The sequence below is a fragment of the Xyrauchen texanus genome, chromosome 9 (assembly GCF_025860055.1).
Source record: "Xyrauchen texanus isolate HMW12.3.18 chromosome 9, RBS_HiC_50CHRs, whole genome shotgun sequence".
NCBI lineage: Eukaryota > Metazoa > Chordata > Actinopteri > Cypriniformes > Catostomidae > Xyrauchen > Xyrauchen texanus.
Window position 1 is genome coordinate 34,097,656 of NC_068284.1, and position 16,237 is coordinate 34,113,892.

General features: G+C 37.2%; 1 protein-coding gene across 2 annotated transcripts; it reads left to right on the forward strand.

Annotated features, from left to right (window-relative positions):
• Positions 1-1,782: 1,782 nt before the first annotated feature.
• Positions 1,783-16,087, forward strand: LOC127648842 (ELAV-like protein 1). 2 transcript variants are annotated; one of them, XM_052133618.1, is made up of 7 exons: positions 1,783-1,886; positions 4,330-4,389; positions 9,886-10,063; positions 10,579-10,682; positions 11,207-11,360; positions 11,442-11,667; positions 12,732-16,087. In XM_052133618.1, the coding sequence occupies exons 2-7, from the start codon at positions 4,354-4,356 to the stop codon at positions 13,054-13,056; spliced, it is 1,023 nt and encodes a 340-aa protein (XP_051989578.1). In that variant the 5' UTR covers positions 1,783-1,886; positions 4,330-4,353; the 3' UTR covers positions 13,057-16,087. The 2 variants fall into 2 exon arrangements, with proteins under 2 accessions (XP_051989578.1, XP_051989579.1); XM_052133619.1 differs by lacking the exon at positions 4,330-4,389.
• The last annotated feature ends 150 nt before the right edge of the window (positions 16,088-16,237 follow it).

Consider the following 16,237-nt stretch of genomic DNA (forward strand, 5'->3'; position numbering starts at 1 on the left):
ACAAGAAATTATTTTGATGCATACCTCAGTTTGCATCGACAGTTATGCACTTACAATGAAAGCATATAGGGCACATGTACAGCAGTCTAAGATGCTGTCAATAGAGCTTAAAGGAATAGTCCACCCAAAAATTTTAATTCTCTCATCATTTACCCTCATGCCATCCCAGGTGTGTACTACATTCTTTCTTCTGCTGAACACAAACAAAGATTTTAGAAGAAGAATATCTCAGCTCTGTTGCTCCATACAATGCAAGTGAATGGGGTTTCAAAATTTGAAGCTCTAAAAATCACATAAAGGCAACATAAAGGTAATCCATAAGGACTCCAGTGGTTAAATCCATATCTTCAGAAGTGATATCATAAGGGTGGGTTAGAAACAGATCAATATTTAAGTCCTTTATTTACTATAAATCTCCACTTTTACTTTCAGTTCCACATTCTTTTTCATTTGTTTTTGCTGATTTGCATTCTCCGTGCATATTGCCACCTACTGGATAGGAAGGAGAATTTATAGTAAAAAAGGACTTTAATATTTACACTTATAATATCACATCTGAAGATATAGATGTTACCATTGGAGTCTTCTGGATTACTTTTATGCTGCCTTTATGTGCTTTTTGGACCTTCAAAGGTCTGGTCACCATTCACTTGCATCGTATTGACCTACAGAGCTGAGATATTCTTCTAAAAATCTGTGTTTGTGTTCAGAAGGAGAAAGTCAAACACATCTGGCATGGCATGAGGGTGAGTAAATGATTAGAGAATTTTGGAAAATATAAAATATTTTCAAAAAACAGTGGGAATCTTCATAATTAATACACTTTTTTCCAAAAGCTGTGTTTAGTAATAATGGGCTGTAGTTGTAGTAGTAGTATTTTTATTTTTTTAAAAGTGGATATTATGAAATGTAAAAATTTTTGTCAAGGATTATTACAAAATAAATGGGGAAGTTTTAATTATTGATTTAAATAATACATTTTATTTCATTTTGAGTTCTTTGTTCATCAATAGTTTTTAACCTGGAATATTACTTTTATAAGGTTTTGGCATTGGTGAATTAGTCTTTATTTATTTCAGTTAGACAGGCTTGTATATCAACATCCAGAGTCCATTTTGCTTTTTCTATTCTAGGGGTGTCAAATTAAACTTGAGAAGGAATTACTGCTTGTGCTGCACATTATCATCATAACATCTTTGGTGATTATCTTCGTACTAGTGAGTTCTGTGTTCTCTTACAGGTTATTATTTTCTTTTGTTTATGCTCTGATCATTTGCCAGATTTATAATGTCATCACTGATCCTTCTTTCTTCAGGTAATGTCTTGGATCAGTGTGGCACCGCTAATGAGATATCCACCTCCACAGGAGTATCGAATGCTGGACCAAGAATAAAGGCCACCGATGGACCTCCGATCTGACATCTTTTCTCCTGAATGCTGCACGATTGTTTTTAAAATATATATGTTTTTATATATTTCACTGTTTATGTTAATGGTTTATCATAAGGTCCACAATTGTTTTGTCTAAAATTCTACTTTAAACAAAAGTTAAGGGTGTATCTTCTCACAAAGTCTGTTTTTCTGCCGGTTTTGTGTATGCACGCAGATCAAGGGCTTTTAATTTGCACAATAAACCTGAAACAAACTAATAAAATGTCTGATTTTATTAAACAATCAATAATTGTTACAGTGGCTGTCGACGTAAATTAACAAAAAAAATAAATAAAAAAGTATAAAAAATCCTGTGAAAGTGGGCGGGGCTGTGACTTCCGCTTCCTACCCAGGCGTTTTTTTTTTGTCACGAGAGCAAAGCGCCAAGAAGCCACGTTTTGCGAAAGGTCCGCGTGCGTGCATTCTACGGCAGAATCGAAGGGACGTTAAAATTGGTAAGGCGCCAGGGTTACATTTAAACGTCTGTTTTCAGTTATGGAACATTTGAATTTGTTTAATAGGACTCCGTAAAGGGCGCTCGTTCCTGGAGGCCTGGCTTTATGTAGGTTAGGCCCCTTACCGCAGCCTGCTCGAGTTTGAATTCAAGAGGTGCATTGGATTTAGAGATCGAGTCATCGCGAAAATAGGAGACGGTGTTGGGGGGCTGAGGCCTCGTGTTGTGTCGGACTTCAGTGTTAGACGTGATTTTGAGTCCTTGATCCTTTACATTAATGCTGTGTCATGCTACAAGGTTGGTCAGTAGTTAAGATTCGAAACCGCAACGAAGGCGAGTTAATCTAGAAAAGCCATTACTGGAGAAGTGATGTGCTGTTCTACGGTGTAGTTGCAAATTTCACGCCCACACGTTAGTGTTGCGATTACCTTTTGTCCAGTTTTAGAAAAAAAAATAAAGGCATTTTTGCCTTTTAATAAATTCATATATTATGCTCTGCCTGATACGTTGCTCATTGAGTTTTGTCATTAATTGGTGCAGCAAATATTCAGAAGTCAAGCTGTAATATGTCGGGGAAACCTTTCATTTATGGGTAAACAACCTTTTTGGATTAACCCTTGTGCGTCAATAAAAAAGTTACTCAGAGGTCCTTGGAGGAAAAAAATGCCCACGTCAAAAAACTGGCATAAAAATATATGTTAATATTATTTTTCACTTTTTACATGAGTTTTTTAACCAACATCAGTCCTGGTCATAATTACAAAATATTCATTCATTTTCAGGATTTTAACCCTTTAAATGCCAGTTTGTTTACATAATGCCACTGTTGTATTTATTGCACACGCATTTCTCAATACACACACAAAACACACTCTGACATCCATACCAACACACCCGCATAATTTTAGAGGCACCATTTATTCAATTGGCCTGCAGTGCTCTATAATACAGAAAATAGGAAAAAACATGTATTTGCTCCATAGGCTAAACATGAGAAAGGTTACGCCATCTGGTGGAACATATTAAAAATAAATATTTGAAGCCAGGGCTCCGGAATGAAAGAATAATATCATGGAATTCATGATTTTATTGTTTAATGGCACTGGGATCAAATAGTGTGGTTTCAATGGTGATTTTTTTTTTCTTCTTAAGGTCCTGAGTGTAACTATTTTGCATACACAGAGTATTATAGATGGATTATAGGAATTGAGGTTGAAATATCAAAATTCCCCCCAAAAATACACACCTTTGGCAAAATTTATGCCGTTGGCATAACCAAAATGATAAAAAAAGACAAAAATGTCCCTAAGGTCACACAAGTGTTAAATGTCACAAGTGATTCCTCATTGTGTCATATTTTTACAGACTTTGATTATGTGCCATGTTGATCTGTGCTTAAAATGCCTAATCTGTAAGTGTGGTGCCGGAAAATTTATCTTAAAGTGATGTTTTCAACCCTCTAACTGCACGTCTGCAGTATTTTTACGCTTTATATTTTCAACCATTTTACCAGTAAATGATAATTTGATGTTTATATAAACAAAAATAAGAAAATATTATAATGTATTGTAAAAAGGGTAACAATGTATTACTAAAGTAATATTCTGGGTTCAGTACAAGTTAAGATCAGTCGACATCATTTGCGGCATAATGTTGATTATCACAAAAATTCGTTTTAGAGACTCGTCTCTCCTTTATAAAAAAAAGTACAAATCTGGGTTACAGTGAGGCACTATAATGGAAGTCAATGGGGCCAATTTTTGGAGGGTTAAAGGCAGAAATATAAAAGTACTTCCATTCAGTCTTCTGTTAAAACTCATGTATTATTTGAGCAGTAAAGTTGTTTAAATCGTCATTTTTACAGTTGTTTACGGCGTTATGTTTTCATGGCAACAAAGTTGTAAAATTGGAGAACTTTACACTGACTAGGTTAGCAAACGATTCTATCACACAAATCATGTTAACACATATTTTGTAAGTTCGTATTTTAACGTTTACGGATTTGCCCCATTCACTTCCATTTTAAGTGCCTCACTAACCCAGATTGTTGCTTTTTTTTTTTTAAAGAACATGAGGAGCAAGTCAAAATACATTTTTGTGGTAATCAATATTATGCAACAAATGCATGTTGATTGAGCTTAATTTTAATTGAACCCATGAATATTCCTTTAACATGGAGTTTGTTATGTAGGCAGAACAGACTCAAAGTGAGGTGCTAAAAATACACGCTGAAACTATACCAGTCTTAATGGCCATTGGTTGTTATGCTTTTTCCACAGGTTATATCAGAAGGTGGCTCATCTATTTGCCCTTTTGTTTTGATTAAATTTATTTTGATTAATTTTATTTTTCTTTGAACACCCAAAACCTGCCTTTGCCTTTACTACCACCCTTTTTTGTCAGCGTGTGTTTTTATTACCTTATTTTGTTTTTGGTATCTTCAGAGTCTGGATCTGTGACGGCTCTTCATGGCAGTCAGAAGGGGACACATTAGATACTTAAAAGTGAGTAGAAATTGTGTCCATCAGGGACTGAATGTGACTTTCAAACCATCTGTACCATTATACTGTATACATTGGCTGAAGTTAGTAGGGTTTAGTGCTTGTTTGTTTTCATCCATGTAGTGCTGTATCCTCCAATGAGATAAGAGAGTTATAATGAGCACAACTGAGTTATAATGGGCACAACTGAGGAGGACTTCTCACTAGATGTAGTAGACCAGGGGTTTTCTATGGGGTGGTACATCTTTGCATTAAACCATTTATCTAAACTTGGAGTATATCAGTTGGTTCTCAATTATACGTGTTGGTATGCGTTTGTACAGCGGTTCATCTGGTTTTGAAGTCTAGCAAGTCTGAATTATCTGGTTTAACAGCGTCAAATACACAGGCGACGACGGTACAACCTCAGCTAATGCACCTGCATGGCTCTGTAGATGGATACAGCTCAATGGACAGAGCAGCGCGAGTGCAAAGCTCATCAAGCTCGACCTCTTAAACAGCTTAGCGAGAATCAGTGAGAAACAAGACGCAAGAAGTGGAAACCATTTGAATTTTACACAACCACCCTTGAATTGACTATAGTACCACTAACTGTACTTTAGTGGGAAATAGAATGATGATAAATATTATCATATCACTACTTCAGCTCATTCGTCATAGGCTAATAGAGGAGTGAGGGAATATAATACATTTTTGTTACAATCTTTAAATATTTTTATTTTGTATTTATTGTTTTCATAGGTGTTTGGAGTAGGCCTACTGTTTATAATTACAAAAAATGGGAATGAAGTAGGAGGGCAAAAAAAAATATGAGAACCACTGCAGTAGACATTATATCATGAGATATCATGCCATCTAAAGCTATTTGAGACAGCAAATGCTTTATATAAGGCCAAACTCACAATCAAAGACTGAATTGTATGTGAGTGATTTTAAATCAGTACCTCCAATGTTGTGTTGTAGGAGGGTCAGTCATAATGCCTGTTTGTTTCAGCCTTGAGGGTTGACTGGCAACTCTTGTGGCATACACAATAAGACAGCTCTTCTAACATAAATGGGGCATTATCAGAATAATAATGACGACCACAGAGATTAGTTCCTTTTGCACCTTCACCTAAAATGCTTTGGCCTTTCAGTGCAATTATTCGTACAACCCTAATTTATTTTTTGTCATCTGTAGTATAGTTTTTGATTTTGTGATGAATCGAGTGCATTTTTAGCCAGGCTCCATTAAAAGCCATTTTGAACAGAATCTGTACAAAAACAGCAGTCCCACTGACATGTGTTATTGCCATTTATAGAGCTGTTCAGGTGTGATGTCAATTTGTAGGCAAACCCAGAAGGCTAATTCACCATTGGTTCCCTCTGGATTTTCCTATGGGTTTTTATAATGGGCTTATACAATTTATGACAAAATAAGCATGACTTTAATATAGTGGGCCATTTTGTTCTACAACATAAATTACACACAGGCATACCTCAAATGTACATTTGCTGCTATGTTTTAAACAAATGTATGTTGCTAACTTAATTTGAGTTTGTGCCTTCGTTATGATAGCTTTGTTCATTTGTAACACATTCAGTGTGTTTTGGTTTCTTTAAAGACATTTTGTGACATTTCATGTTAGGAAATTGAGTTTGAACCTTTACCCATACCTTAACAATTATGGAGCTGAATGGGATTTATTGTTCATAAATTTTTGTCATGCTACTATTAAAGAAATGGTTCACACAAAAATAAAAATTCCCTCATTTACTCACCCTCATGCCATACCAGATTCTTCTGCAGAACACAAAGGAAGATTTTTAGAAAGAAAAAAAAAACTATTGTGGCCATAGGTTTAAAGGCAATATTTAAGGCCTTTTTGTTTTACAAAAAATCTCCACTTTTTCATTCTTTTGTTTTAGGCGATTCACATTCATTGTGCATATCACCAACCTACTGGACAAGGGGGAGAATTTATAGTGAAAAAAGACTTAAATAATGATCTATATAGATATCTTTGCTTCTGAAGACATGTATTTAACCACTGAATTCATATGGATTAATTTTATGTTGTCTTAATGTGCATTTGGGACCTTAAAAGTTCACTTGCATTTGATTGGCCTACAGAGCTGAGATATTCTTCTAAAAATCTTCATTTGTGTTCAGCAGAAGAGAAGGTTATACACATCTGAGATGGCATGAGGTTGATTAAGAGAATTTTCATTACTGGGTGAACTACCACTTCCAATGGCTTGCCAGTTGCAGGAATTATAATATCTAATGGGACTCCGTATCTGCAATATCTAGCCTAATTCAAAGTGTCCTTAAAGGCTCTTCACATACAGCCACATAATGATTAAGACTATTACCACATTTTGTGCAAGTTAAAAAAAAACAAAAAACTGGATGTTATTTAGGGCTGAATCGATTAGTCAACAATAAAAAATAGCCAACAAAAATGTTTGTCGAATAGTCATGGATGACTCCGTGGATGACTGCGGAGGTGCGCACGCTGCTGAGGTCCCGAGACTCCGCCTTCGGAGCAGGCGATAAGGCAGCCCTAAGAACAGCTAGGGCCAAACTGTCACGGCAATCAGAGAGGCAAAGCGCGCACACGCCCAGAGAATCCACAGTCACTTCCAGGACAGCAGTGACACGCGGCGCATGTGGCAGGGCATCCAGGCCATCACCAACTACAGGACAACATCATTACGCTCGGTTTGAAGTGCAGAACGACGTGATGGCGAGGAAGTCCACCCCTCCTCCCAACGACCAGGTGCTCTATCTTACCACGGCAGATGTGAGGAAAACTCTACGTAGAGTCAACCCACGGAAGGCTGCTGGACCAGACAACATTCCTGGCAGAGTGCTCAGAGGATGTGCAGACCAGCTAGCAGATGTTCTTACCGACATCTTCAACATCTCTCTGAGCAGCGCTGTCGTTCCAACGTGCTTCAAGGCCACCACCATCATCCCCATGCCAAAGAAGTCTTCAGTGTCCTGCCTCAACGACTACCGTCCCGTCGCGACTTACACCCATCATCATGAAGTGCTTCGAGAGGCTCGCCATGAGGCAGATTAAGACCCAGCTGCCCCCTCACTAGACCCACTGCAGTTTGCGTGATCGCTCAAACCGCTCAACGGATCGATGCCATCACCACAACCCTCCATCTGGCCCTCACCCACCTAGACAATAAGGACTCATACGCTCGAATGCTGTTCATAGATTTCAGCTCAGCATTCAACACAATCATTCCCCAGCACCTGATTGGAAAGCTGAACCTGCTTGGCCTGGACACCTCCCTCTGCAACTGGATCCTGGACTTCCTGACTGGGAGACCTCAGTCAGTCCGGATCGGGAACAGCATCTCCACCACCACCACACTGAGCACTGGGGCCCCCCAGGGCTGTGTGCTCAGTCCACTACTGTTCACTCTGCTGACTCACGACTGTGCAGCAACGCACAGCTCGAATCACATCATCAAGTTCGCCGATGACACGACCGTGGTGGGTCTCATCAGCAAGAACAACGAGTCAGCATACAGAGAGGAGGTGCAGCGGCTAACGGATTGGTGTAGAGCCAACAACCTGTCCCTGAATGTCGACAAAACAAAAGAGATGGTTGTTGACTTTAGGAGAGCACAAGGTGAACACACTCCGCTGAACATCGACGGCTCCTCTGTGGAGATCGTCAAAAGCACCAAATTCCTTGGTGTTCACTTGGTGGAGAACCTCACCTGGTCCCTCAACACCAGCTCTATCACCAAGAAAGCCTAGCAGCGTCTCTACTTAATTCGAAGGCTGAGGAAAGCACATCTCCCAACCCCCATCCTTACTACATTCTATAGAGGGACTATTGAGAGCATCCTGAGCAGCTGCATCACTGCCTGGTTTGGGACTTGCACCGTTTCGGACCGCAAAGCCCTGCAGAGGATAGTGAGGACAGCTGAGAAGATCATTGGGGTCTCTTTTCCCTCCATCAAAGACATTTACAAAAAACACTGTATCCGCAAAGCAACCAGCATTGTGGACGACCCCACACATCCCTCACACAAACTCTTTACCCTCCTCCCGTCTGGCAAGAGGTACAGAAGCATTCGGGCCCTCACGTCCAGACTGTGTAACAGCTTCTTCCCCCAAGCCATCAGACTCCTCAATACTCAGAGACTGGTTTGACACACACGTGTCCTGAGTTGCACTTTAATTACTGTCACTTTATAACTGTCTGCTACCTCAATAACTGCTATGTGCATAGAACATTATCGCATAGTATGTTATGTTTACATTTTTAGAAACTGTCATCTTTTTGCACTACTGAGTACTGGTCGGCGCTGCACTGTCTATTGTCCTGTTCATTGTCAGTAATTTGTTGTACTGTCCTGTACTTTTTGCACATGTTTGCACGTGCACTTTATATAGGTAATTTATATAGGTATTTTATTTCGTTGTGTAGTCTCATGTGGTCCTATGTTGTTTTTATGTAGCACCATGGTCCTGGAGGAACGTTGTCTCGTTTTGCTGTGTACTGTACTAACTGTATATGGTTGAAACGACAATAAAAACCACTTGACTTGACTTGACTTGACAAACCACTGATGACACTCGAGAGCAACACTGCCTGAATGAAGAGAGGAATAAAACGCAGCTAACAGTCCAGACACAAAGCCTTAAAAGGGATGTAGATGGCAAAGTATTAGGGAATTATAGTACAAATATACAAAATAAATAAATATAGAAGCAATGTTGCCCTGACATGAAATAAAGCGGAACTTAAAGTGGTGTATCTTATCATAAAGAAAATCGTGATATGCAGCTCAAATAAGAAGAGATTTTATTTATTTTTTTTTAGTTAAAAATGGATCAAAGTTAACAAAAGTTGAGTGTGTAGCCCATTATGCAATGCAAAAAAAAAAGGTTTGATTTGTCTTTTTTGGTGCTTTTTCCAATATAATTATCTAAAACTCCTTACGTACATTTACCTGAAAAGCAGCATATAAGATATTAAGACTTTATATTTTGTCTTTATTGCACTGGCAGAAGTATGAAAAAGTGAGAGAAAAAATACACTGCAAGATACATACTCTGTTTCTTTAGTAAATGTATCTTGGATCATTTTAAATGGAAAACATGACAAAAACACTTGCTGATAATAGAATTTCTTTGCAATTAATTTGTTCATGTATTAAACGTAATAAAAATTCAAGGATTTTTTCAATGTACATTCAATGAATGTAATTTAGAGGTATTTTTAAGAGATTAATTTATCCTCTATTGTTAGTAAGCACATTTAATATAACCTTTAAGTTGAGGCACAAGCTGAATAGTCAGCTAAGAGGTAATGATTAATTGTTGCAATAGTCGGATAAACCTTCTAGTAATTGTTAGAGTAGTCGATTTTCAGAATAATTTTTAGGTGCAGCCTTAATATTATTGCATGTAGCCTACATTAAATAGTCCAGATTGCAAATGTCTAGAACCCTTACAAAATTGTGTATTTTTCCTTTTATTTTTAGGACGTATATGACATGTCGAACGGTTATGAAGATCACATGGCCGATGAGCCTAAAGATGCCAAAACAAACCTTATCGTCAATTACTTGCCTCAAAATATGAGTCAAGATGAGCTGCGGAGTCTCTTCAGCAGCATTGGGGAGGTGGAATCTGCTAAACTTATTCGTGACAAAGTAGCAGGCAAGTATTTATGAGCACTCTACATGCTGGTTTCAAATCAAACACAACACGAAGTAAAGATTAAATTCCCCTGTATTGTTCTTTTCATGGTTAAGAGGTATTAGGGATGCTTAATTTTTATTCAACAGGGTTTTAAAGTTTTATTTATTTGCTGGAAACTGCACATAGAGCGGTGATGTAAATTTTGTCTTTAAAAGGTTCATATCTTTATGCAAAACTCAGCTTTATGGGGAGTCTCCCTGTTTAGCGTATTCATATTTTTGTAATTATTAGTTTTGGTTTACTATAGCCTGAATTGCAGTGTTGCCAGATAAACATCTTGTATTTAGTTTAATCTTTCTCAGACCTGTCCCACGTGTGAAATCAATCTGGATTTATTTGTTTTGGGGCAAGAAGTTTTTTTTTTTCCAAAGTTTAACATTTGATAATGGGATGTTTTTTTCCTTTGTATTTGGAACATTTCAACTTTTTTTTGTTTTGTTTTGTTTTATTGTTTTCCTTTTTTTTGTCTCTAGGCCACAGTTTAGGGTATGGATTTGTTAACTATCTTAACCCTAGTGATGCAGAAAGAGCTATCAGTACTCTCAATGGACTGAGACTACAGTCTAAAACTATCAAGGTAATGTGACAAAAGGTGCTCCTGTGTAAAGTTAAATTGTGTCATTGCTTCAGACTTCCGTTTCATTCAAGGTAGTGAGACCAAGGCAGCAAGAACAATGAAAAAGCCTGTTTGAAGGAATTCTGAGTAAATTTGCTGGGAAATCTGATGGCAGTTTGGTCGTGGCCTTTTCTGGCTTGTCAAAAATTGAAGATTTATGCGTTTTAAAGATTTATTTTATTCTCTGTGTTTTAAATGTGTAACTTTAATGCTGTATCCTATAAATTCTGTAGAGGATTTTTCTTTTTTTTTTATATAACACTTTTAGTTTAGTTTACAGAGTAATACTTTTCTATTTGTAACTACAAACCATGGCAAACAAGTTCAAGTTTGGGCTAATATTTTCTTTTTTAAGATGTTCTGTTTCTAAAATTCTCTATTTAAAAACCTCAAACTAATAACATGTCTATTTAGATTATTTTTTCCTCCCCAGGGGAGATAGTTTTTCATAAATTGATCTTTCAACTTTGTTTTTTTTCTGACAGGTGTCATATGCCAGGCCAAGCTCTGACACCATAAAGGATGCCAACCTCTACATCAGCGGGCTGCCTAAAACAATGACACAGAAGGATGTAGAAGACATGTTTGCACGTTACGGCAAAATAATCAACTCTCGTGTGCTTGTTGATCAAGCATCAGGTTGGTAGATGAGTCAGGTTTTTCCGTCAATTGTGGAATTGTCTTTTAAGCTAATTATTTGTGATTTATGTCGCATTGCAGGACTTTCTCGTGGTGTGGCCTTCATTCGCTTTGACAAGAGAGCAGAGGCAGAGGATGCAATTAAGGACTTAAATGGGCAGAAGCCACCAGGCGCTACCGAGCCCATCACTGTAAAATTTGCTGCCAACCCCAACCAAGCTAAAAACACACAAGTTATTTCCCAGATTTATCACACACCGTCTCGCCGCTTTGGGGGGCCAGTTCATCACCAGGCCCAGAGATTCAGGTATCAGTCTCCATGTTAAAATAAAGCATTTATCCATTTAACCAATTACAAATCACATAGCTCTTAATGTGTCACTCAGGCATACACAAATGTAGGTTCTGGGGAATTGCATGGTTAATGTATTGAATTGTTAAAAGAAATTGTGGAGCAGTAGTCATGGTTCAGCATTTAATATTTGTTTTTGTTCTGTGTACAGTATTTGCTCTGGTTTTTGAACGAATCAGTGGCTATGTATTTAAAGTTGACGTATGTAATTTCAGCACTACTAGTGACACAAGATGGAATTCAAAAAATAAAGTATGTTTTCAAATGACTTTTACAAACACCCCTTAGACTCATCGCACCCTTTCGTCATCGCTGATTCCCTATGAACAAATAGACCATATTAAATAAAGGGTAATAAACATTTAGCATTGTATTAAACACGACCACTATAACAAACATACTGGTTCATTGCCGGATTGAACGGCTGCTGGGTGTGTGAAGGATCCAGCACATGAGGTAGGATAGTGCTTTGGGTAAATATTAAGCATAATGACACATTCAGAGTGTCTTATGAACTTATCTGAAGCTCGACAGAAATGAGCTAACTTGTGTGGTAATACCTTTAGTGTAGGTTACTTGGCAAGTTTGGCATCTTAATCGAATCCTAAAAATTCCCTCAAAGTCCTCTAACTTGTAAATACAACACCAATTTTCACTCTGATTTTACTCCATTCTCAGTCTGTATGTCTTTTAGCAAGCCTTCGAATTTTGGAGAAGCTACATTTCTTTTCCTCTGTGCACAACTGCCATAGATGTTCATATTCTCCTGGCTGAGCGGCCTGCTACAGTAGCCATGCTCCAAACTCATGCTGTAGTTTGAGCTAGAAAAGGATAGGGTTCAGTGTTTATATTTTTGGGGAAGGTAAACCCATGAATGGTTTACTTATAGTTGTCAATAAACTGGGATAGAAGAACGTATTTTGGCATCATAAAAGTTACATACTTCACCTTTAACATGTGTGAAAGATGTTAACATTTCTGAATACCTAGTCACAGATGATGCGCTTTCTTGTCTTCAGGTTCTCCCCTATGAGTGTGGACCATATGAGCGGCATGTCTGGTGTTAATGTGCCTGGTAACTCCTCATCAGGCTGGTGTATTTTTATATACAACCTGGGCCAGGATGCAGATGAAGGCATTCTGTGGCAGATGTTTGGGCCCTTTGGAGCCGTCACAAATGTCAAAGTGATCCGCGACTTCAACACCAATAAGTGCAAAGGATTTGGGTTTGTTACCATGCCAAACTATGAAGAGGCAGCCATGGCTATTGCCAGCCTCAATGGCTATCAGGTCGGGGACAAAATTTTACAAGTGTCGTTCAAAACAAGCAAGTCACACAAGTAGAAAGCAGGGTTACCAGGCAAATGATGGAGAGAAGTCCCATGTTTCCTTCAGAGCCAGAGTGGCTGGCTAAGTTTAAAAATAAACTTGTTTTTAGTGTAAAGTCTTCGCAAATTTTCACGTTTTTCTGTCTCGTTTAGACATCTGTTTAACAGTTTCCTTTTTTTAAGATTCAAGTTGTTGAATGCGTCAAATGCAAGTGTTTTTAGGCATTCTGGTTGTCCCTATATTTGACCAATTCCATATTTGATAACTAATTTCTGTCTCGGTCATTAGCCTGATAATGTTGCTATGTGCCATGTGTGTGGTCAGACCCTTTATTCACCAGGTGCTGGCTTTAAGACTCTTGATTTTCTTTTATCAGTCAGCATCTTCCATTGCTCTTCAGTATTTAAGATGCCTTAATTTTATGTCTTTTTTTTCCTCTTTGCCCTCAAATGTAGCACTTTTTAGTTTTACAGGTATATCATTGCTCATCTTGCAAAATTGAATTCTGATATTAAAATCAGAGTTTTAAATCCAGCATTCTGAGAGCTCAATACATTGAGGCAATGGCAAAGGAAGAAGAGTATCTGTGAAATGTAATAAGCCTTTGTTCAGTGAGGGAAAAGACTTTTAAATTGTTAATCTTTTGTAAGGGACCCTCTGAAAGACCGGTAACTAAGAAGGACCAAAGATGTATGGATGAAAGGTTTAGTTTCCCCAACAGAAATGCAGGTTGCACATCCCTTGGCATATTCCAAATATATTTGGACATCAAAATACTAGGTACTGAGTATTTGTCAAAATGTAATCACATTTGAACATCAGCATCTTCTGTTTAAGGTGTGTTTTTCTTTTTGATTTTGTTTGATTTTTTTTCTCTTGTAAAAAACATACTTTAAGTTTAGGTTGGTTCTTTGAAAATAGATATCCAGTACTAATCCATATGCTTTTTAAGACTGCCTTGTGATTTATTATTTTGTGTTTTGTTCTTTTTCTTTTTGCTTTGTGTTTCCTTTTGGAATCTTTCATTTTGATTGTCTCACATGGCATTTCAAAATCATTAAATTTTTTTATTTTGAAATTTGTTTTGTTTCCTTTTTTCTTAATTTTATGTTTTATTTATACATTCATAGGCTCCGAAAAATACACTCATATTTACAGATGCATTCAGGGCAGTCAGTAGTTTTTAATCTGCCAGTGACAGTAGTCCACTCTTAAGAACCTCATTAGAGGAATACTACATAAACACATTTCATGATTTTAATTTTGATAAAGTATTTTAACTTGTGTGTGTTTTCGAGGCATTGGACCAAACTGTAAAGATACTATTACAGCTATCTGACAGTGGTTGACTTCATTTCACTTGGCCGATGGAGTGTCATGATTGTGTTCGCTTGGTAAAGTGGCCCTTTGTCAATGGTTCATTCTCTGCTTTTTCCATGGGTTTATACCAGAGGTTCTAATTTAGGAGTAGTGGTAAAGGTAGAAAGAGGACCCCAGACTCCCGACAATGTGTAAAAAGTCAAGTCATAATCTTTAAACGGTTGTCCAAACATTGTACAGTCGTATCCATCTCATCCTTTCAGCTTTTACTCCTTAGGTCTTCCGAATAGCAGCACATAAAATCCCACATAGCTTTGCCTGCAGCTGAGTTAACTTGTGAATTTGTGAAGTTTCTAAGAAGTGTCTCATATGAAACATTGTTGATAATTCTCAGCCGAGACAGTTATATGCTCCCTCTTGTACAAGATTTAAGGTTGGTATTGTGTGTGCATATATTTATATTATTGGTGACTGTCATCTTAATTGGCCTGTACATTTATACACTATATTCTATCTTCAGGATTGTTTTAAGCAGCAGTTTACAGTACTTGGAAGAATAAGCATCACCTGTTACTTAATGGAATAGTTCACCCACAAATGAAAATTCTCTCATTTCACCCTCATGCAATCCCATATGTGAAATACTTTTTCTTCTGCTGAAAACAAAGACTTGTAGAAGAATGTCTCTGCTCTGTTGGGCCTTACAATACAAGGGAATGGTGGCCAGAACTTGAAAGCTCCAAAATGCACATAGACAGCATAAATGTAATCCACACGACTACAGTGGTTAAATCGATATATTCAGAAGTGATATGATAGGTGTGGGTGAGAAACAGATATATTTAAATAATTTTTCTTTTACCATAATCCTTCACTTTTACTATAACTCTCCATATCAAAGTGGAGAATTATGGTTAAAAAAAAAATGACTTGATTATTGATCTGTTTTCTTACCCACACAATCATATCACTTCTGAAGATATGGATTAAACCACTGGTGTTGTATGGATTACTTTTATGTGGCCTTTGTGATTTGTGTAGCTTCAGAGCTCTGGTCACCATTCACTTGCATTGTAAGGACCAACAGAGCTGAGGTATTCTTCTGAAAATCTTTGTGTTCAGCAGAAAGAAGAGTCATACACATCTGGGATGTCATGAGGGTGAGTAAATTGAGAAATTTCATTTTTGGGTGAACTGTCCCTTTAAGAAATTGTTCTTGTGAAGTTATAAGCATCTTAATAGAGTAAAGCTTTGGGTTTTTCATATCACTTTTGGTTGCATATCATTGGTATGAAAAACATTTCACCATGGCATTCTCATTTAGTGGATTTTTTTTTTTTTTTTTTTTTTTTTGCATATTATGTGCAATATTGCACACAATTCGTTAGTAATAAGAGTTATTAAAATGCAGTAGCCTTTTTACATGTCCATCTTTCTTAAAATCTGATGTATTTAAGATTAAATTGTCCAATGTTTAACAGTGCACCAAGATGCCAGTTGTAAGAAAATCAAGTAGAATGTACCAGGTGGTTCATCGTATTTAAGCATTTATGTAGGAAGCACTAGAAGATTACTAAATGGGAGAATTATTTATTTAGATTATTGTGTATGGATTTATGTGTTTATTTATGAGTGATTTGATTTTTTTAATTACACATTCTATAGCAAAATACATCTATTATGAGCTACTGTCTAACATGTAGTTGTGAAATAAAATATCAGGCATCCTTGCAAAATTTGACAATTGTGTCTTGGTATTAGTTGGGCCTAATCAGAAGTACATATAAAGGTTTACAGATTTAAAGGTATAGTTAAAAAAATACATTTGTCATTTACATCATCCTAATCTTGCTTCAAGCCTGTATGACTTACTGTC